Source organism: Molossus molossus, unplaced genomic scaffold (assembly GCF_014108415.1).
Source record: "Molossus molossus isolate mMolMol1 unplaced genomic scaffold, mMolMol1.p scaffold_m16_p_3, whole genome shotgun sequence".
Taxonomy (NCBI): domain Eukaryota; kingdom Metazoa; phylum Chordata; class Mammalia; order Chiroptera; family Molossidae; genus Molossus; species Molossus molossus.
Window position 1 is genome coordinate 117,500,291 of NW_023425366.1, and position 21,741 is coordinate 117,522,031.

A 21,741-nucleotide genomic window follows, 5' to 3' on the forward strand; every position below is an offset into this window, starting at 1 on the left:
TGTGGACCAGAGAGACCTGAGTTCAGTTCCCGCTAAGGGCATGTACCTCGGTTGTAGTTTGTCCCCGGCCCTGGTTGGGTTGTGCGGGTGGCAGTCACTCGATGTGTCCCTTTCACGTTGATGTTTCTCTCTCTCCCTCCCGCTCTATCTGAACAAGAAATGGAAAGGTGTCCTCCGGTGAGGATAAAAAAAAAAAAAAAAAAAAATCCAAACATGCCTGGCTGTAGTAGCTTGGTTGAGTGTTGTTCTGTGCATCTAAAGAAAGGTTGGCGGTTCAATTCCCAGTCAGGGCACATACCTGGGTTGCAAGTTTCATTCCCCGATGGGGCTCCTGCAGAGGAAGGCAACAGATTGATGTTTCTCTCTCTCTCTCTCACTCTCCCTTCCTCTCTCTAAGCATATCCTGAGGTGAGGATTAAAAAAAAACAAAAAACAGCCCTGGCCAGTTTGGCTCAGCGGTTACAGCGTCGGCCTGCGGTCCGGAGAGATCCGGGTTCAGTTCCCGCTAGGGGCGTGTGCTTCGGTTGCAGTTTGTCCCCGGCCCTGGTTGGTCGTGCGGTTGGCGGCCACTCGATGTGTCCCTTCACGTCGATGTTTCTCTCTCTCCCTCTCCCTTCCTCTCTTTTTCTCCCACTCTATCTGTACAAGAAATGGAAAGATATCCTCGGGTGAGGATAAAAAAAAACAAAAAAACAAACAAATCCAAAAACAGACCAGCCAGTGTGGCACAGACTGGCCAGTGTGGCACAGACTGGCCGGTGTGGCTTGGTGCATTGACCCATGCACTAGGAGGTTGCTAGTTTGATTCCTGGTTGGGGCACATGCCCAGGTTGTGGGCCAGATCCCCATTGGGGGGCATGCAGGAGGCGGCCAGTTGATATGCTCTCTTATTGATGTTTCTATCTCTCTCTCCCTCTCCCTTCCTCTCTAAGATCAATAAAGGAGAAAAAAAAAAATCAATCAAAAACAAAAATGCAAAATAAATCAAAACAGCCCTGGCAGGGTGGCTAAGTTGGTTGAAGCATTGTCCCATACACCCAAAAAATTCTGGATTCAATTCCTGGTTGGGGTGCATACGGGGCAACTGATCCATGTTTATCACTTCTCACATAGATGTTTCTCTTTCTCTCTCTGTCTCTCTCCCCATTCCTCTCTCTCTAAAATCAATAAAATAATATCCTTGGGTGAGGATTAAACTAGCCCTGGCTGGTTTGGCTTAGTGGTTACAGCATCGGCCTGTGGACCAGAGAGTCCCAGGTTTGGTTCCCCCTAAGGGCACGTACTTCGGTGGCAGTTTGTCCCCAGCCCCAGTTGGGGTCATGTGAATGGCAACCACTCGATGAGTCTCTCTCGCATGGATGTTTCTCTCTCTCTCTTCCTCCTGCTCTATCTGAAAATAAATGCAAAAATGTCCTTGGGTGATGATAAAAACAAACAAACAAACAAACAAACAAAACCAAATCACTAGGCTCTGGCCAGTTTGGCTCAGCAGTTAGTGTTGGCCCTTGGACCAATGAGTTGTGGGTTCAATTCCAGTCAAAGGCACGTATCTCAGTTGTGGTTCATCCCTGGCCCTGGTCAGAGTCATGTGGGAAGTGACCAGTCAATGGGTCCCTCTCACATCGATATTTCTCTCTCTCTTTCCTTCTCCCTCCCTCCCACTCTGTCTGAAGATAAGTAGAAAAAAATATATATCCTCAGGTGAGGGTTAAAAAAAATATATCACTAGGTATGGTAAAACTTCAGAGCCCCAAGAACACATAGGTACACCTCCATTTGAGAAACAACAAAGTCATGCTGGCCAGGGAGAATTATGAGTGTTTTTCCCATTTTTGAAATGTATTTTGTTGCATAATTATTTGTTTCCTGTGCTGAGATAACTGCACATGCCTTTCTGCTCCAACTCCTGAAATGAACAAGGCAGGGCTTATCTATAAAAATATTTTCAATGTATATCTTAATGAACAGCCATTTCAGGGGCAGAAAACTAAATCTAAGGAATTTGTTGTTGGCACTGAAGCTGGCTTCATCTATCCTTCTCTTGCAAAAACTCTGATCTGTGGACACCACTGACTTTAGAGAAAGGCTAAAGGAACATCCTCCAAAAAATGTCTTTTCTTTGGTGTCATAGCTTTTATTTTTTTATCCTCACCCGAAGATATGCTTTTTTTTAAATTGATTTTTAGAGAGAGAGGAAGGGAGAGAGGGAGAGATGGAGACAGAGAGAAAGAGAAACATCAATGTGAGAAAGGAACATTGATAGGTTGCCTCCCGTATGCACCCCTAAAAGCTATATGCCCTGACTGGGAATTGAACCGGTGACTTCTTGGTGCATGGGTCGATGCTCAACCACTGAGCCATACTGGCCGGGCAATAAAAACACATTTAAAAATAAAAAAATAGGGACTACATCAAACTCAAAAGCTTCTGAATAGCAAAATGGAAGGGGAACCCATTATATGGGAGGGGAACCCATTATATAGGAAAGCATAATTGCCAACGATACATCAGATAAGAGGTTAATTTCCAAAATATATAGAGTACTCATACAACTCAACAAATGGAAGACAAAGAACCCAATTAAAAAATGGGCAGAGGGCCCTGGCCGGTTTGGCTCAACGGTTAAAGTGTCAGCCTGCGGTCCAGAGAGACCTGGGTTCGGTTCCCCCTAGGGGCGCGTACCTCTGTTGCAGTTTGTCCTGGGCCCTGGTTGGCCCGTGCCGGTGGCAGCCACTCGATGTGTCACTTTCACGTTGATGTCTCTCTCTCTCTCTCTTCCTCTCTCCTTCCCACTCTATCTGAACAAAAAATGGAAAAATGTCTTCAGGTGAGGATAAAAATAAATAAATAAATAAACAAACAAACAAATAAATAAAGTTCAGGTGAGGATAAAAATAAATAAATAAATAAAAAATGGGCAGAGGACCTAAAGAGACACCTCTCCAAGCAGGACATACAAATGGCCAAGACACACATGCAAAAATGCTCAACGTCACTAATCATCAGAGAGATGCAAATTAAAACAACAATGAGGTATCACCTCACACCTGTCAGAATAGCCGCCATCAACAAATCATCAAACAACAAGTGTTGGCGAGGGTGTGGAGAAAAGGGGATTCTAGTGCACTGCTGGTGGGAATGCAGACTGGTGCAGCCACTGTGGAAAACAATATGGTGTTACCTCAAAAGTTAAAAATTGAACTGCCATTTGACCCAGTGATCCCACTTCTAGGAATATACCCTAAGAAGCCTGAAACACCAATCAGAAAGAATATATGTACCCCCATGTTCATAGCAGCACTATTTACAATAGCTAAGATCTGGAAACAGCCCAAGTGTCCATCAATAAATAGATGAGTAGATAAAACATCTGTGGTACATATACACAATGAAATACTATGCAGCTGTATGCAAGAAAGATCTCTTATCCTTTGAAACGACATGGAGGAACCTGGAGAGTATTATCCTAAGTGAAACAAGCCAATCAGAGAAAGACAAATATCACATGGTCTCACTTATGTGTGTGGAACATAATGAAGAAAACAAACTGATGAACACAATAGACCCAGAGACATAGAAGTAGGGTACAGACTGATAAACCTCAGAAGAGGGGGTGGGAGGAGGGAAGAGATAAACCACAGAATGTATATGCATGTATGACTAACCAGTAGACAGAGGCAACAAAGCTGGGGATGGGGCGGGGGATTGGGAGGAGTGTGTCAATGGGGAAAAAAGGAGAAATATCTGTAACAAAAATAAATCAATAAAAATAAATAAATAGTCCAGCCAGTGTGGTTCAGTGGTTGAGTGTTGATCCATGCACCAAGAGGTCACTGGTTTGATTCCCGGTCAGGACAAATGCCCAGGATTGTAGGCCCAATCCCCTGTGGGGGGCATGCAGGAGGTGGCCAATCGATGTTCTCTCTCATCGATGTTTCTGTCTCTCTCCCTCTCACTTCCTCTCTCTCTAAAAAAAAAAAAAAATCAACAAAGGAAAAAAAATTTTTTTAATAAAATAAAATAAGAATACATCTTAAGGGTCTTTGATGCTTTTGTGTGGGTTTTTGCCTTCTTCTTCCATGGTGCTGGTCTTTTTTTTTCTGCTACTGTTTCTTCCTTCAGTTACATAAAGTGCTTTGAATATTTTAGAATGAGGACTTCAGTTCAATGGTATCCTAAATTTTTTTTTTCTTTATTGATTTTAGAGAGAGGGGAAGAGAGAAGGAGAGAGAGAAAGAAACATCAGTGAGAGAGAACACCGACTGACCGCCTCCTGCATGTGCTCCACTGGGGATTTGGCCCACAACTGGGCATGTGCCGTGACCAGGAATTGAACCAGTGACCTCCTGGTGCGTGGGTTGATGCTCAACCACTGAGCCACACCAGCCAGGCCTTTTTTTGTTGTTGTTGCTGAAACTATTACATATGTCCCTCTTTGCATCCTAAATTCTTGTTTGTTATTAATCATTCTGGGAAACAGGCCCTGTGAAATCTAAATCATCCTGACATGCATCAAGCTAACCAGACATCTTCATATTACTGGCATTTGACCCACCTATTGATAGACTGTCTTTTAGGGTTGAGAAGTGTCTTCCAGGGTTCTTAATGACAGTAAAATAGAATTACTGGGCGAAAATTACATTTTAGCCATGTGGGGCTGTGGAGCATAAAAGAACAAAGCTGGTAATTCATTGGCTTATGGGACTGGAAGGAATTTTAGAGGATGTCAGTTCAACTTTGCAATTCATGAAGTAATTTATTCTGCTCAGGTTTGCTGCAGCCTTAGAGTTCTGAACTTTCTACTAGAAATAATCACTCTTTCCAGCCAGAAAGGATCTGAGAACATGTGAGATGGTCACTCTCTGGTCTCCAAGTCCTTTTGGCCCTTCCTTCTCCCCTGTTGTGGAGCTCAGGTTGTCACTATGGGAATGGGGAAGATGACGCTCTTCAAATCTGCTTTTACCAGCCCCCAGTTTGTAGAAACACGGTTACAGGATCCAGCACAGCCAGGTCATGGCTTCTCTCTCTATCCTGGGAAAGAAGGGTTCACAAACTCAGGTGCCAAGGCCAGGCAGCTTAAGTGTAAGGGTGGAGTGACCATGTATAAGAAAACAGGGATCAGTGAGACTGTAGTAAATGGGAAAGCATGCTTTAAAGGTGATGGGTGCTCCTATGTTCATAGCAGCACTATTTATAGTTGCTAAGATCTGGAAACAGCCCAAGTGTCCATCAATAGATGAGTGGATAAAAGGAAGACAAAGAACCCAATTAAAAAATGGGCAGAGGAGCTGAATAGACACCTCTCCAAACAGGACATACAAATGGCCAAGAGACATATGAAGAAATGCTCAACATCACTAATCATCAGAGAGATGCAAATTAAAACAACAATGAGATATCACCTCACACCTGTCAGAATGGCCGCCATCAACAAATCATCAAACAACAAGTGTTGGCGAGGGTGTGGAGAAAAGGGGACTCTAGTACACTGCTGGTGGGAATGCAGACTGGTGCAGCCGCTATGGAAAACAATATGGTGCTACCTCAAAAAATTAAAAATTGAACTTCCATTTGACCCAGTGATCCCACTCCTGGGAATATACCCTAAGAAGCCTGAAACACCAATCAGGAAGAATATATGTACCCCCATGTTCATAGCAGCACTATTTACAATAGCTAAGATCTGGAAACAGCCCAAGTGTCCACCAGTAGACGAATGGATAAAAAAGCAGTGGTACATATACACCATGGAGTACTATGCAGCGGTAAGAAAGAAAGATCTCTTATCCTTTGAGACGACATGGAGGGACCTGGAAAGTATTATCCTAAGTGAAAGAAGCCAAGCAGAAAAAGACAAATACCACATGATCTCACTTATATACGAAATATAATGAACATAACAGTCTGAGGAATACAGTAGACCCAGACACATGGAAGTAGGGCACAGACTGACATCCCTCAGAAGAGGGGATGGGGGGTGGGGGGGTGGGAAGAGATAAACCACAGAACTTATATGCATGTATGCATGACCAATGGACATGGACAACTAAGCCGGGAACAGGGTGGAGGGGGGGTGGGGTGGGGGGTGCCAATGGGGTAAAAAGGTAAAATATCTGTAACAAAAAAATAAATAAAAATTCATTAAAAAATAAAAATAGATGAGTGGATAAAAAAGCTGTGGTACAGCCCGGCTGGTGTGGCTAGTGGATGAGCGTCGACCCATGCACCAAGAGGTCACTGGTTCGATTTCTGGTCAGGGTACATACCCAGGTTATGGGCCCAATCCCAGGTAGGGGGCATGTAGGAGGCGGCCAATTGATGTTCTCTTTCATCGATGTTTCTCTCTCTCCCTCTCCCTAAAATCAATAAAGAAAAGTTAAAAAAAAAAAAAAGCTGTGGTACATATACTCAATGGAATACTATGCAGCTATAAGAAAGACACATCTCTTATCCTTTGAGACAACGTGGAGGGACCTGGAGAGAAACATGCTAAGCGAAATAAGCCAATCAGAGAAACACAAATATCACATGATCTCACTTATATGTGAAATATAATGAACAAAATAAGCTGATGAACAAAATAGACCCGAAGACATAGAAGTCAGGATTAGCCTGACAAACCTCAGAGGTGGGTGGGAGGAAGAGATAAACCAAATAACCTATATGCATATATACATAACCAGTGGACAATACTGTGAAGGGTGTCGAGAGAGAGGGAAGCATGGAGGAGGTGTCAATAGGGGAAAAGGAGAAACATCTGTCACAAAAATAAATAATAAAAAAAAATTCCTAGGAAATTTTAAATAATTTTGTCATTTTTGAATAGTATGCAATAAAAATTTTGATTAAAAATAAATAAATGTGATGGGTGATTTTCAGCTCTAGCCCATTTTAGCCATGCAGGGCTGTGGACCACCATTGCCAAATCTTTGTTTTTCAAAAAAGGCTAAAATCTAAACTTTTGGGAACTGTCCCAATTTTTCTTTCTTTCTTTTTTAAAATTTTTTTATTGATTTCTTTTTCTTTCTTTTTTTTATCCTCACCTGAGGACATTTTTGCATCTATCTTCAGATAGAGCGGGAGGGAGAGAGAGGAAGAGAGAGAGAGAGAAACATTGACACGAGAGAGACACATCGAGTGGTCACCACCCACATGACCCCAAAAGAGCCGGGGACAAACTTCAACTGAGGTACGTGCCCTTAGCGGGACCCAAACCCAGGACTCTCTGATCTACAGGCCAATGCTGTAACCGCTGAGCCCAACTGGCCAGGGCTATTGATTTATTTTTTAGAGAGAGAGGAAGGGAGAGGGAGAAAGAGATAGAAACATCGATGAAAGAGAACGTCAATTGGCCACCTGCTGCATGCACCCCACTGGGGATTTGGCCCACAATCTGGGCATGTGCCCTGACCAGGAATCAAACCGGTCGCCTCTTGGTCCATGGGCTAACACTGTAACCACTGAGCTTGCAAACTGGCCAGGGCAGAAATGTCCCTATTTTTATTTATTTATTTATTTTCAAATAGATTTTTATGGATTTTTTTAGAGAGAGAGAAATATCTATCAGCTGCCTCCTGCATATCCCCTACTGGGGATCAAGCCCACAACCCGGGCATGTGCCCTGACTGGGAACTGGCACCTCTCAGTCCATGGGACAACACTCAATCCACTGCGCCACACCAGCCCAGCCCAATTTTTAAAACACTATGTGGCCCTGTCCAGTTTTGCTCAGTGGTTAGAGTGTCAGCCTATAGACCAGAGAGGCCTGGGTTCGGTTCCCACTAAGGGCACCTATCTCTGTTGCATTTTTTCCCTGGCTCTGTCGTGTGGGTGGTGACCACTCAATGTGTCTCTCTCACATTGATGTTTCTCTCTCTCTCTTCCTTCCTCTGTCCCTCCCCCTCTATCTCAAGATAAATGCAAAAATGTCCTCGGGTGAGGATTAAAACAAACAAACAAACAAACAAACAAACAAACAAACAAAAAACACTATGTGAACCAACTAAAACATGTTTGTGGACCAGATTTGGCCCATGGCATGTCCCTTTGGTACCTCTGGGGGTTAAAGACTTTCTCACTTGCTGACTATTACCATTGAAGTCTATCTGACATAACAGTAGACTAAAAAACAATAAGGAATTTAAGGATAACAATGAAGACATAAAGCAAATTTGGGAGGGTTACATGAACTTTGTAATAGCTGTATAGTTGATTTATATTAAAAAAATTTTTATTGTGAGAAAATACACATAAAAGTTACCATTTTAAGATTATCTATCTGTTGCAGCCCTGGCCAGTTTGGCTCAGCGGTTCTAGAGTGTCAGCCTGCAGTCCAGAGAGACCCGGGTTCGGTTCCCGCTAAGGGCACGTATCTCAGTTGCAGTTTGTCCCTGGCCCTGGTTGGGTTGTGCAGGTGGCAGCCACTTGATGTGTCTCTTTCACTTTGATGTTTCTCTCTCTCTCTCTTCCTCTATCTGAATAAAAATGGGGAAAAAAATGTCCTTAGGTGACGATCAAGAAAAAAAAAAAAGACTGAACTGATGGTGCCTTTTCCAAAGCTGCTGTAATTGAAGTCTGAAAAGTATGTGCCATGAGAAAGCTTCCAGACTGCTTAGTTCCAAATCCTAGGCTTCTGTCAACAATACTGACCTCTTATTTTTAGTTTATAGAGAACAAAGTTACTCTTTTTTAAAATTTATTTTATTAAAAAAAATTTGTTTTACTGATTTTTAGAGAGAGAGAGAGATAGAAACATTGATGAGAGAGAACATCGATTGGCCACCTCTTGCATGCCCCCCACTGGGGACTGGGCCCACAACCTGGGCATGTGTCCTGACCAGGAATCGAACTGGCAACCTCTTAGTGCATGGGTGGACACTCAACCACTGAGCCACACTGGCCGGCCTACTCTTCTAATTCTTGTTCTTTTTAAAAAAAAATTTTTTTTCTTTATTGATTTTAGAGAGAAAGGGAGAGGGAGAGCGGGAGATAGAAACACTGATGAGAGAGAACATCGATTGGTTACCTCCTGCATGCCCCCCACTGGGGATTGGGCCCACAACCCAGGCATGTGCCCTGACTGGGAATCATACCGTCGACCTTTTGGTGCATGGGTCGACACTCAACCACTGAGCCACATCGGCCAGGCTCTTCTTTTTTTAAAAAAATATGTTCTTAGTGGTATTTTAAAGAGAAAGGATGGAAGAGGGAGAGAAACATCTATGAGAGAGAAACATATCTTGATTGGCTGCTTGCTACATGCCTCCTACTGGGGATTGAGCCTGCAACCTGAACACTGATGAGAAACATTTCTTTTTTTAATTTATTTTTTAAATTTTATTTTGTTACAGATGTTTCTACTTTTTTACCCCATTGGCACCCCTCTCCCCATCATCCCCCACCCCGTCCCCAGCTTTGTTGTCCTTGTCCACTGGTTATGCATACATAATATAAGTTCTGTGGTTTATCTCTTCCCACCCCACCACCCCCTCTTCTGAGGGTTGTCAGTCTGTACCCTACTTCCATGTTTCTGGGTCTACCGTATTACTCAGACTGTTATGTTCATTATATTCCGTATATAAGTGAGATCATGTGGTATTTGTCTTTTTCTGCTTGGCTTGTTTCACTTAGGATAATACTTTCCAGGTCCCTCCACGTCGTCTCAAAGGATAAAAGATCTTTCTTTCTGCCCTGGCCGGTTTGGCTCAGCGGTTAGAGCGTCGGCCTGCGGTCCTGAGAGACCCGGGTTCGATTCCCGCTAAGGGCGCGTGCCTCGGTTGCAGTTTGTCCCTGGCCCTGGTCGGTTGTGTGGGTGGCAGCCACTCGATGTGTTCCTTTCACGTCGATGTTTCTCTCTCTCTCTGTTCCTCTCTCTCTCTCTCTCTCTGTTCCTCTCTCTCCCTCCCACTCTACCTGAACAAAAGATGGAAAAATGTCCTCGGGTGAGGATAAAAAGAAAAAAAAAAAAAAAGATCTTTCTTTCTTACAGCTGCATAGTACTCCATTGTGTATATGTACCACTGCTTTTTTATCCATTCGTCTACTGATGGACACTTGGGCTGTTTCCAGATCTTAGCTATTGTAAATAGTGCTGCAATGAACATGGGGGTACATATATTCTTCCTGATTGGTGTTTCAGGCTTCTTAGGATATATTCCTAGAAGCGGGATCACTGGGTCAAATGGAAATTCAATTTTTAATTTTTTGAGGTAACACCATATTGTTTTCCATAGTGGCTGCACCAGTCTGCATTCCCACCAGCAGTGTACTAGAGTCCTCTTTTCTCCACACCCTCGCCAACACTTGTTGTTTGATGATTTGTTGATGGCCGCCATTCTGACAGGTGTGAGGTGATAGCTCATTGTTGTTTTAATTTGCATCTCTCTGATGATTAGTGATGTTGAGCATTGCTTCATATGTCTCTTGGCCATTTATATGTCCTGTTTGGAGAGGTGTCTATTCAGCTCCTCTGCCCATTTTTTAATTGGGTTCTTTGTCTTCCTTTTGTTGAGTTGTATGAGTACTCTATATATTTTGGAAATTAACCCCTTATCTGATGTATCATTGGCAATGATGTTCTCCCATACAGTGGGTTGCCTTTCCATTTTCATGATTGTTTCTTTTGCTGTGAAGAAGCTTTTTGGTTTGATGTAGTCCCATGTGTACATTTTTTCCTTTAAAGAAACATTTCTTTTTTGTTTGTTTGTTTTTTGTTTTTGTTTTTTGGTGGTACATGCCCCTAGCGGGAACGGAACCCGGGACTCTCTGGTCCGCAGGCTGATGCTCAACTGCTGAGCCAATTGGCCAGGGTGAGAAACATATCTTGATTGGCTGCTTGCCACATGTCTCCTACTGGGGATCGAGCCTGCAACCTGGGCATGTGCCCTGGTTGGGGAATCCAACCGCTACCTCTTGGTTCATGGAACCATGCTCAATCCACAGAACCACACCGGGCAGCAAAGTTACTCTTAACTCACTTAGTAGGATACTGGTAAGTTGCCTTTTTTTTCCTCACTGAACTGAAAAGAAAACTTGCATTTTGGTATCCATCTGTGCCCATCGCCAGACCAAGCATTCAGAATCATCCTGTACACATTCTACCTCGGTGAGGCTCTGCAGCAGGCTATGCAAAGGCAATTTTCACAGCAGTTGGCATTTCCAATCAATTATTCTCATTCCTCAGATCAAAGTCCGTTTTCCAGACACGCCTGAGCAGGTAGGTGTTCTGTCCTAAAACAGAAGGCATATAATGAAATCACGGAGCTAATTTTTAAAGAAATAGAAATGCTTGTGCAACAAACGGCCTCATGTGAGTTGCCCCTGGACTAAGCAAACAGTGCCAGTTGGTCACGTTTACTATTTAATGGATTCTCCACTGCCCTTATCTTTCGCCCTTTCAGCTCATCTGTAAATGATACATTGATTTCCTTAGAGGAGTCCTGCCTCACAGCGCCCAAGTCCTGCAGCCAAGACATGCCCTAATAAGGGGATGCTTAAGGCCCCATCCCTTCCGCAGAGATCACCTGGCCTAAGCAGAGTGGGTGGGATGAAAAGGCTTTAGGGTAAACCCCACGGACAAGGATTTGAGTCACACCTGGGCTCGCGTTTCCCCACTGCCATTATCTGTGCGGCCGGAATCAGTGGCTCCTATATGACAGCGTTCGGGTCCCTGAAAAGGAGCTTGTTCATTCCTGCCTTCTCTCCTCTCCAGGGAGGGAGCGCCCCGCCCCGCCCCCTGGAAAGCCTCTGGGGCAAATCTCTGCACACAAAATTGCGGCCGTTGCCCTTAGTCCCCTGGAATCCACTGCTCGGCCGGGGGTAGTCACCATACTGCTCATGATCTCCCCACTTGTGCTGTCGGTCTCAGCCATCCGGGCCAGGCTTCGCGGAAAGATCGACCAGAGATTGGTCGGGGGCTGGGACGAACGGCGCGCGCGCCGAGGAAAAGGAACCGGGGGCGGGGCCCAACGGGCCGGAGCGGGCTACGATTGGCTAGGATGTGTCGGGGCGTGTCCGAGGGCGGTGGGCCGCGGGTGGAGCGGCAAGCTGCGGAGTTGCGGCTGCTCGCGGTGCACCTGAGAGCCGACGCCCTGGTCGTCGAAGCTGGGCTAGCCACCGTTCCTGTCGCCATGAGCCGCTTCAAGGTGTCCAAGTTCCGGCATACGGAGGCCCGGCTGCCCCGTCGTGAGGTGAGCCCGGCCCGCGGGTCCCACTCCTCCTTCCCCTCCCCGGACCCCGCGCGGGGACCCCCGGGCCGGTTTGTCCTGAGGCGCCCTCTTCAGGCCCGGTACCAGTGTCCCGGGCCGTCCCGTCGTCACCCGGCAGGCAGTGTCCGCAGCTCCCGGAATGCTCTCTGGCCGCTTGGTAAGCCCAGCGGTCAGTCGGCCTGCCTGCCTGGCCCCGGGACCCCCAAGGCGGCGTAGCCCGTCAGGCCAGACCGAGGCCTGAGGCCCGCGAGGCTGCCTGCATTCCTGGCTTCCGGTCGGCTTCCCCCGGGAGCCGCGACTCGGCCGCTTCTGGCGCGCCGGCTCCTCCTCTTTGCCGCCCCAATTGCTCCTGCCTGGGGCTGGGGTATGGGAGAGATGCCCCTTTCTGCCCTGGCCTTGGCGAGTTCGGCTATGTCAGCGGGACGCGGGGAGTTGCGGGTCCGGAGGCGCGCCTCCCTCTCGAGTTTCCGCCGGTGCTTCCGCCGGCGCTTCCTCTTCTTGCAGCTGGCTCTTCCCTTACTCAGGGTGATGGTGCCAGGGGGCTGGGTGGGGCTTCGAGAAGCCCGAGGAGGTGGAGCCCAAGGTACTGGAGGGCTCTTCGCGCCCCTGAAGAGCAGCGGGCCTGATGAGGATTACGCTTCCGAGATGATGCCACCCCTCGTTAGCTGCTTCCTCTGTTATTTGGAAGGCCTGAGAGTGTCCTCCAAAAAGTGGGACTAAGAACTGACCGTCTAGCGACTCTATCAGGGGCTGACGCATATAAGGATAGCTTGGGGCAGAAGCCCGGTTTTCATCCTGTGGACAGTATTTCCTCTTCACCTCCCATGTATTGTGCCCAGCTGCTGGAGCCACAACAGTAAATAGGACAACACTTTCCATTCTCTGTGTTTCATACAGAGGGAGACAGCCAGTAAGCAGACAGGCATGCAAGGGCATTGAAAGTTTTAGTAAATACCCTGAATAATCCAGGCGGGGTGCAGGGATCGAGATGGACAGTGAGGTGGGGATTAATCTCGCCAGGGTGATCAGGACAGGCTGCTGGGAGGAAGTGGCATTTAAGCTGAGGCCAGAAGGGTGAGAAGCAGCCAGCTAGAGGAAGAGTGGGGTGGGAAAGTGCCTGGTGGAGGAATGGAAATTGGGCCATGGTGGATGATGGAAGGCAATGATGGGGAAGCCGGGTGCCCAATGAGTCCAGAATCCAAAGGTCACAGGAAGAAGTTGGCTTTTATTCTGAATGCAATGGGGAGTGAGGAAAGGAGATGGGGTGAGGGTGGCGGAAGAGGTGCACAGATCTGCATTGAGATCATACTTCTGCGTGCAGTAAGAACTGCTTGGAGGGGTCTGGAGTGTCCTTGAGGGTCCCTGGGGCTTGTTCCCAGATGACCCTCAGTCCAGCAAGGTAAATAGATAGGCATGGAAACATGGATTATGGAGGGAATTTAAAACAGTTTATGTTAAGGAGATGAAGGAACAGGTGATCTGTTCTTGTTTTCAAAGATATTTCCCGTCATTGTATTTGTACCATAAACATGAGTCAGGAGGGAAAAATAATGCGAAATGATAATGTTGTATATGAGGCAGGTGAACATTGAAAATGAAACTTGGGTGTTGGAGGTGGTTTTTGGGACTCTGTGGGTGGATGGGCTGGGAAATGTGAGTGCTTGATTGTTGGGTGGCAGAAAGGAATGTTGAATGAAGCTTTGATACCAACAGAGAAAACATGTGGACCTCACAGATCTTAATTTCAGAAAAAGTACTTCTCTCCCTCTTCATGTGTGGTGGTGTTAACATTATTGCCTTTTCATGGCAGTGTGTCATTCACTCATCTATGAGATTTTGTGGTGAGGCCTTGATTTTACCCTTCTCTGGGCTTGAGTGTTTTCTCCTGGTGTTTGGAGGAGCCCACCCCCAGGACTCAGGTGGAGATTGTCAGCAATACAGTGGAAGAAGTTGATTCTGTCTTCTGTCTGGGTGCTCACTTCTCTGTTCTCTGCTTCTGTCTATGCCCCCCCCCTTATTAAAATATATTTTTATTTTATTTTATTTTTTTTAAGAGAGAGAGAGGAAAGGAGAGATAGAAACATTGATCAGCTGCCTCCTGTACACCCCATACTGGGGACTGAACCCACAATGCGGGCATGTGCTCTGACCGGGAATCAAACCAGGACCACTCAGTCCATGGGACGACCCTCAATCCACTGAGCCACACTGGCCGGGCTCTCTATCCCTTTTAACAGAAACAACACACAAATGTGAGTGAACACTGCCTAGTTAGCCCCTTGACTTCATTTAGCCTGAGCTTCCTTTTGATAGCCTCCTCTCCCTTATTAGAGAACTGATTTAATAAGCAACTCCAGCCCCTTTAAGCCTTAAGTTATCACCCTGGCCAGTTTGGGTCAGTCGTTAGAGCGTTGGCCTGCGGTCCAGAGAGACCCGGGTTCGGTTCCTACTAAAGGCATGTACCTCGGTTGCAGTTTGTCCCCGGCCCTGGTTGGGTCGTGTGGGTGGCAGCTACTCGATGTGTCCCTTTCACGTCCACGTCGATGTTTCTCTCTCTCTCTCTCTCTCTCTCTCTCTCTCTCTCTCTCCCCCCCCCCCTCCCGCCCTATCTGAACAAAAAATGGGAGAATGTCCTCGGTTGAGGATAAAAAAATAAAAAAAAGACTTAAGTTATCATTTCAAGAACACTTTGCATTTCTAAGGGACTGAGCGAGGGAGGACAGGGTTTGATCCAAAGGAATGCATCTGTAATGGTGCAGCTTTAAGGTTCCCTGAGTCATGCCTCACTCCTTGTTTTAAGCACTTGCAGAGCCCTGGCCTTCAGAGTTCTTATTCTTTATTTCCAGGCCTGGATCAGTGACATTCGAGCAGGAACTACTCCCTCTTGTGGGAACCATATCAAATCCAGCTGCAGCTTGATCGCCTTCAATTCTGACCGTGCAGGTAGGGAGGTGGACATGGGTGTGGAGATTCAGACATTGTCACCCAAATAGAGTGAGGCAGAAGGCCAGACTCATTGCAGGTTGGAGGGCCTCTTGGGGCTCAAGTCAGCACCATGTAGGGCCTTAGACCCCTACAAACTGGTCAGTGTGCACTAATCATATTGGTTTTAGTTAGAACGTGTGTATACGTTGGCTGTGGTCTTCAAGAGCATGGCCGGGGGGGGGAGGGGGATGTTGTCTTTGTTTTCAATTGTCCCCATATGCTACCCACTCCTTGTCTGGGAGTCTAGGGGTGGCTGGGATCAATAGGAATATAAAGATTTGTAAAGTTCTTTGTGTTAGTTGGGACTCTTTTGGTTACCAGTGATAACTCACGCTTCAAACTGACTTAAGCAAAAATAATACCTTTTTGACTTGTATATCTAAGAAGTCCAGGGACTTCAGGCAGAGCTGTATCCAGAGGCTCACACGTGCCATTAGCCCTGGCTTCTCTCTTGTTCCTCAGCTCTGTTGTCCTCAGGTGATGGCTTCTGGGAAAAATGGCAGCGCCTGGCACCTTATCTCTTATGACCCACAGTGTCAGAAAGAGCCTCTTTCCCCAGTATCTTCTTTCTATACCTCCAGTGTCACTGAAGGTTCTTGTATGGGGCAAGCACCTAATTCTGGACTAATCACTGTGTCCAGAGGTATGTGGAGGCTCTAGGAATGTCCAAGGCTGAGCTTTTGGGTCTTGGGTCCCCTGGGAGTCCTAGGCTGGGAGGTAGATGGTCCCCCTTAGGCTGTAAGTTAGAACCCTTGTGTTTATTTGGCAGGTGTGCTGGGCATTGTGCCTCTGAAAGGCCAGGGAGAGGACAAGAGACATGTCATCTACCTAGGCTGCCATTCTGGTGAGTGGGGGCTAGATCCAGGAAGTCTGGAACTTGCCCTTTTCTGGGGCCAGGGATTCATACTCACCTGGTTTCATAGTCCCGTGGTTTGCCAGGTCCCTCCTGTCATTTTCACTGTTCCTTCTGACAGGTGGGATGCAGAATGGAAGGCTAGGTCCTGGTAGAGAATTCAGGCGTGGGCAAAGAGGAAAGAGGCTGGGTGCTCCAGGTGGTCAAGCTGGGAAGAAGGGAGATAAGCACCAACCTGCACCAGGCTCCAGGATGCTGCTGCCTCCCTGTTACTGTGGAAGACTCATCCCTGTGTGTTTCTTAGCCCTGTGTCCTTTCCTGGAGTCTAGAAGACCACTCCTCGCCACCAGGCCTTCTCCCCAGCCAGGCTCCTCAGAGCCCTCCAAGGCGGGTGTGGACTGGACTGCAGAACCAGAGATGGACCCTTACAAAGAGCTTTTGTCTGCCGCAGCTATTTCTGGGAGCTTCCAGCAACCTGCCTGGCAACCTGCTGGCTTTCAGGAAACAGTTAGCTCTCCTAGGGCAGTGCCCAGCTGCTGCTTCTCGGTTCAGCTTTGGCAGCTGTGGGCTCAGCCCCCTCTGGCCTGCATTCCTGGATGTCTGTTGGGTGGCCTTAGGTGAGAGAAGGAGGTTAATCTTTGGTCCCTGTTCTGTATGTGCAACTTAGTGTAGGAATCCTGATGATGATGATGGTAGTTTTTAAAATAACAGTAATGAAGGTTGATGGAGACTTCTCTCTGTCCTTTTTTTATCTCTTTCATTTTCTCATCTAATCCTTTAAAACATATTTTTACAACTTTATCAAGGTATCATTTACACGCCCTGGCCGGTTACTCAGTGGTTAGAACGTCAGCCCTTGAACCAATGACTTGCGGGTTCAATTCCGGTCAAGGGCACATACTTCGTTGCAGTTTGTCCCCGGCCCTGGTCAGGTCATGCAGGAGGCAACCAGTTGATGTGTCTCTCTCACATTGATCTCTTTCTCTCTCTCTCTCTCTCTCTCTCTCTCTCTCTCTCTCTCTCTTCTCCCTCCCTCTCCCTCCCTCTCTCCCACTCTATCTGAAGATAAATAGAAGAAAAAAAAAAAAGATATAATTTACACATCATTAAGATGACCTGTTTTAAGTAAAAAATTTGATGACTTTTATTAAAGTTACAGGGCTATGTATACCACCATGCTGTTTTAGAAGATTTCTCCAGAAGATCCCTCATACCCCTTTGTGCTTAAATCATTTTCACCTCAGGCACTACAGCCTCAGGCAACCGTTGATCTACTTTCTGCCTCTGCTGCTGGGGTCTGCAAGCTACTGGTGTGACCAAATCTGGCCTGCTGCCTGTCTTTGTAAACTGTTGTTTTGGAATGCTGCCAGGTCTCTTCATTGATGGCCAGTCTATAGTCACTTTCCAACTGCAGTGTTGAGCAGAGACCATGAGGCCCTCAAAGCCTGAAATATTTACTACCTCACCCTTTCCAGAAAATATTTGCCAGCTTCTGCTCTATAGACTGGCCTTTTCTGAACATTTCACATAAATGAAAAATACCATACATGGTCTTTCTAATCTAGCTTCTTTCATTTAACATAATGCTTTGAGATCGACCTGTGTTGCAGTATGTGTAAGAAGGCTGCTTTCGCCCTGGCCAGTTTGCCTCAGTGGTTAGAGCATCGGCCTGTGGTCCAGAGAGACCCGGGTTCAGTTCCCGCTAAGGGCACGTACCTCGGTTGAAGTTTGTCCCTGGCCCTGGTTGGTCATGCAGGTGGCAGCCACTCGATGTGTCCCTTTCACGTTGATGTTTCTCTCTCTCTGTTCCTCTCTCTCCTTCCCACTCTACCTGAACAAACAAACAAAATGGAAAAATGTCCTCGGGTGAGGATAAAAAAAAAAAGAAGGCTGCTTTCTCATCTACTCTCACCTTTTTGAAGTTTATTTTATTCATTTATTTTTTTATCTTCACCCAAGGACATTTTTGCATTTATCTTCAGATAGAGCAGGAGAGAGGAAGAGAGAGAGAGAAACATCTATGTGAGAGAGACACATCGACTGGTTGCCACCCACACGACCCCAATCGGGGCCAGGGACAAATTGCAACCAAGGTACGTGCCCTTAGTGGGAACTGAACCCAGGACTCTCTGGTCCGCAGGCTGACGCTCTAACTGCTGAGCCCAACCAGCCAGGCCATGAAGTATATTTTAAAATAAACCCTTTTCAGCTTGGAAAACTGAGGCTCAGATAGGTAGGAACTTGCCAATGTTAGTACTGCTGCTGGCAGAGTCAGAATTGGAACTCAGGTCTATCTGACCCTGTGTTCTTAGGCACTGTGCTGCTTGTATCTAGATGCTTTTTACTCATTGGGGAGTTACCCCAAATTGGTGATGTTTGTGAGGTGGTGAGTGCCCTGTGACTTGGAGGCTTCAGATAGAAGCTAGACCAGGCTTCTGTGACAGGTTGTAGCCTCACCGTGGCGCCAACCATTCAGAGCCTGTCCCTACAGGAGCAGCCTTGCTGGGAAGCTGATATGGTAGTATCTGAGCTCCAGCTCCCTCAGAACCTGCCCTTAAGGCACCAGGTACTGTTTGCCCTCTTAGGTGCCAGTGGTGTTAGGGAGACTGTGGTGGGCTGGGCTCTGGCTCTTGCCCAGTCTTTGGGATGCCCAGCCTTTGGGATGCTTTCTATGTCTTGCCTCAGGGCCAAGCTGTCCTTCAACCCAGCTTCCCAGGGGAGCAGAGGGTAGGGAGGCATCTGGAGGGCCTTTCTGCATGTCTAGGCTTTCAGGTGGGCCAGAGGTCTGCTCCTATTTGGGAAAGGCAGTGTGATGATGTGCTGAGGATGTAGTTTCTGAAGCCATACTGCCTGGCCTGACCCTCAGCTTTGCCCTTTCTTAGCTGTGTAACTCTGGGCAAGTTACTTAACCTCTCTGTCCTTTTGTCCTTGTCCTCCACTTGAGTGATGATGCCACAGTGCCATCCTGGTGGGTCACTGAGGATTTGGTGAGATAAATGCACATGAAGGACTCAGGCTTCCAGCACAGCCAGGCACTCAGATCAGCCATATTAGTACTTCTCATTCCCTCAGTGTGCAGGCTGCCTACATTGGCTGCTGCTTTGAACCTGGGTCCTGATCTGTCCAGTGCGGAGCCTGCAGGGTGGGACAACAGGGGTTTGTGGCCAGAGTCTAGGCTGAGGCTGTCCCAAGGGGATACCCCCTTCTCTTCCTTGACTCTGGCCAGGAAGAAAATGTAGTACTTGGTCCTGTGGTGAGGCAGGCAATAGGGTAGTTGCTCTGCTTTTTGCTCTGGTGATGCAGGCCTGGCTGTCCTACTTATGTCCCCCCTAACACCCAAGCCCTGGCCTCCTCTTTGCCCCCCAGCCTCTTTTCTCCTCTGGTTCACTCTGTATCCTCCCCTCCCCTCCTGACCCCCCAGCCCTCCCCAACCCCCGCTAGAGTTGGGCAGTTCAGGTTCTTTGGTTGCAAAGAACAGAAACCAATTCCAGCTTGCTTAAGCCAAAAATAAATTTATTGGGAGGTTCCTGAGGAATTTCCAGAGCCAAAGGAGCAGCTGGATGCACAGGTTTTAGGAGGGAACTGGCAACCCTCCACCCAGGCCAGTCCCTAAAGCACCCTCTCACTAGGCCTTCCCATTCCAGGTTTAATTTTCCTAGTAGAGAAGCTGGCTGCTGGGGTGCATATCAGGTGCACTCCCATACTTGGACTGGTCAGTGCTGGCTTGGGAGTAGTAATGGGGCAGAGAATTCCTATGTCAGGAGTATGACGTTGACTTCCTCCCTCTCCCTCCTCCAGGGCCCATCATGTCCCTCATCAAAGCCTTTCCTGCCTCTGATCTTGGGGTCACTGCTGTAGCCACTCATTGCATCTGCCCCTCATTGCATCTGCATAAATGTGTGTGTCTCCCTAAGGAAGTGCTGAGGGCCAGTTAGGCTGAGTGGTTTGTGAATCCCTTGTGCCTGGAGTGGGGCCAGCACTGTGTTTATTCACATATTCTCGGACCAGACCTTGAACTCAGCTCTGGATTTTAGGTGACTGCAGGTTCCTAGTAATCCGAGGAGCTTTTTTTTTTTTTAAAAAACAGAAATGCCTTTTCTTTCTTTTCAAAACAAATATGTTTTTATTGATTTGCGAGAGAGAGAAAGGAGAGGGGGAAAGAAAGAGAAACACTGACGTGAGAGAGAAACAGATCAGTTGCCTCCTGTACGTACCTTGACTGCACCCTGACAGGGAATTGAACCTGCAACCTGGGTTTGAGCCCTGACCAGGAATCACACCAGCGATCTTTTGGTGCATGGGACGACACTTGATCAACTGAGCCACACCGGCCAGTGCAATTTAAAGAGCTTTTTGCCCATTGTCCTGCCGACCTCTCCATGCCAGGTCCTCGGCCACCCTGGGTCCATAGGGCTCTCGGGGAAACGTGTTGCAGGCAGGCCTATGGCATTTGCCCATAGTTTGCAGAGATGCCCTTCTTCTGGGACTTTGAGCCTGCTGCCGTGTATGCAGAAGTATCACCTCTAAGCCATGGGCTTTGATTCCTGGCCTTGGGAAAAGAGCACATTGGGCTGGAAACAGGACGTTCTGGCAGGTTCTTGTCGGGCCTGAGTTCAGCCATTCCTCTTCCACAGACCTGGTAACAGACTTGGACTTCTCTCCCTTTGATGACTTCCTCCTGGCCACTGGCTCAGCTGATAGGACGGTGAGTGGAGCCACTGGAAGACCTGCTCAATGCCTCACCCACTCCTAGTTGGGGCTTTCTGGGACCCTGTTCCCTCTCAGTCCAGTCTCTCCCACCACCCCTTTAGCTCTTCTACATACTTGCAGGGCTGAGCTAGCCTAGACTTTCTTAATTTCTTAACCCACACCAGCTCCCGCGCACTCCTGTGCACTTGCTAGAGCCCAGCCTCTGACCTGCTGTCCTGTTCTTTGACTGCATAAGGATAGCAGGGCTGGGGTGATGTGGGAGGCCCAGAGGAGATGGATCAGAGCCCCTGGCTCCCCTACTCCCATTTTCCCCCAGCCTTCAACCACACTCATGATCCTGAGCCAGGTCTCCTTTCCCCAATACGGACACTTAGTCTCTTGCTCAAGCATGACTCCCGCAGTTGGGGGCAGCCCCAGGCAAGGCAGGCTGGAGGCAGTGAGGCCCTTCTCTCTCCTGGACTCACAGACTTGCTCTTTCCCATAGATGAAACTATGGCGACTGCCAGCTGCTGGCCAGGTGCTGCCCTCGGGGCCTGGGCTGCTGTTGGGTCCTGAGGACACCCAGGTGGAGGTGCTGCAGTTCCACCCCACTGTGGATGGCATCCTGCTGAGCACGGCAGGCACAGCCGTGAAGGTCTGGGATGTGGCCAAGCAACGGCCCCTAACAGGTACGGGTCACACTAGCTGTGTTGTTGTCTGGGCAGCCCTCTCCTGGACAGTGTTCCATTTGTTTATGTGTTTGATATCATGAGTTGTAAAGTAAGTATCAAAAACTCACATGTACATAGTATAAAGTCAAGTCTTTTTTTTTTTTTTTTTTTTTTGTACAGACAGAGTGGGAGGGAGAGAGAGGAAGAGAGAGAGAGGGAAACATCGATGTGAAAGGGACACATCGAGTGGCTGCCACCCGCACGACCAACCAGGGCCGGGGACAAACTGCAACCGAGGTACATGCCCTTAGCGGGAACCGAACCCGGGTCTCTCTGG

At 47.6% G+C, this 21,741-nt stretch overlaps 1 protein-coding gene across 1 annotated transcript in view; it reads left to right on the forward strand.

Annotated features, from left to right (window-relative positions):
• Nucleotides 1-12,044: 12,044 nt before the first annotated feature.
• The window catches only part of CORO7 (coronin 7), a 60,728-nt gene continuing 51,031 nt past the window's right edge, over nt 12,045-21,741 (forward strand). The window contains exons 1-5 of the mRNA XM_036278530.1: nt 12,045-12,188; nt 15,053-15,149; nt 15,961-16,035; nt 20,679-20,749; nt 21,239-21,422. Coding sequence (XP_036134423.1) covers nt 12,129-12,188; nt 15,053-15,149; nt 15,961-16,035; nt 20,679-20,749; nt 21,239-21,422 — 487 coding nt within the window. The 5' untranslated portion in view covers nt 12,045-12,128. The remainder of the gene's footprint in view (nt 12,189-15,052; nt 15,150-15,960; nt 16,036-20,678; nt 20,750-21,238; nt 21,423-21,741) is intronic.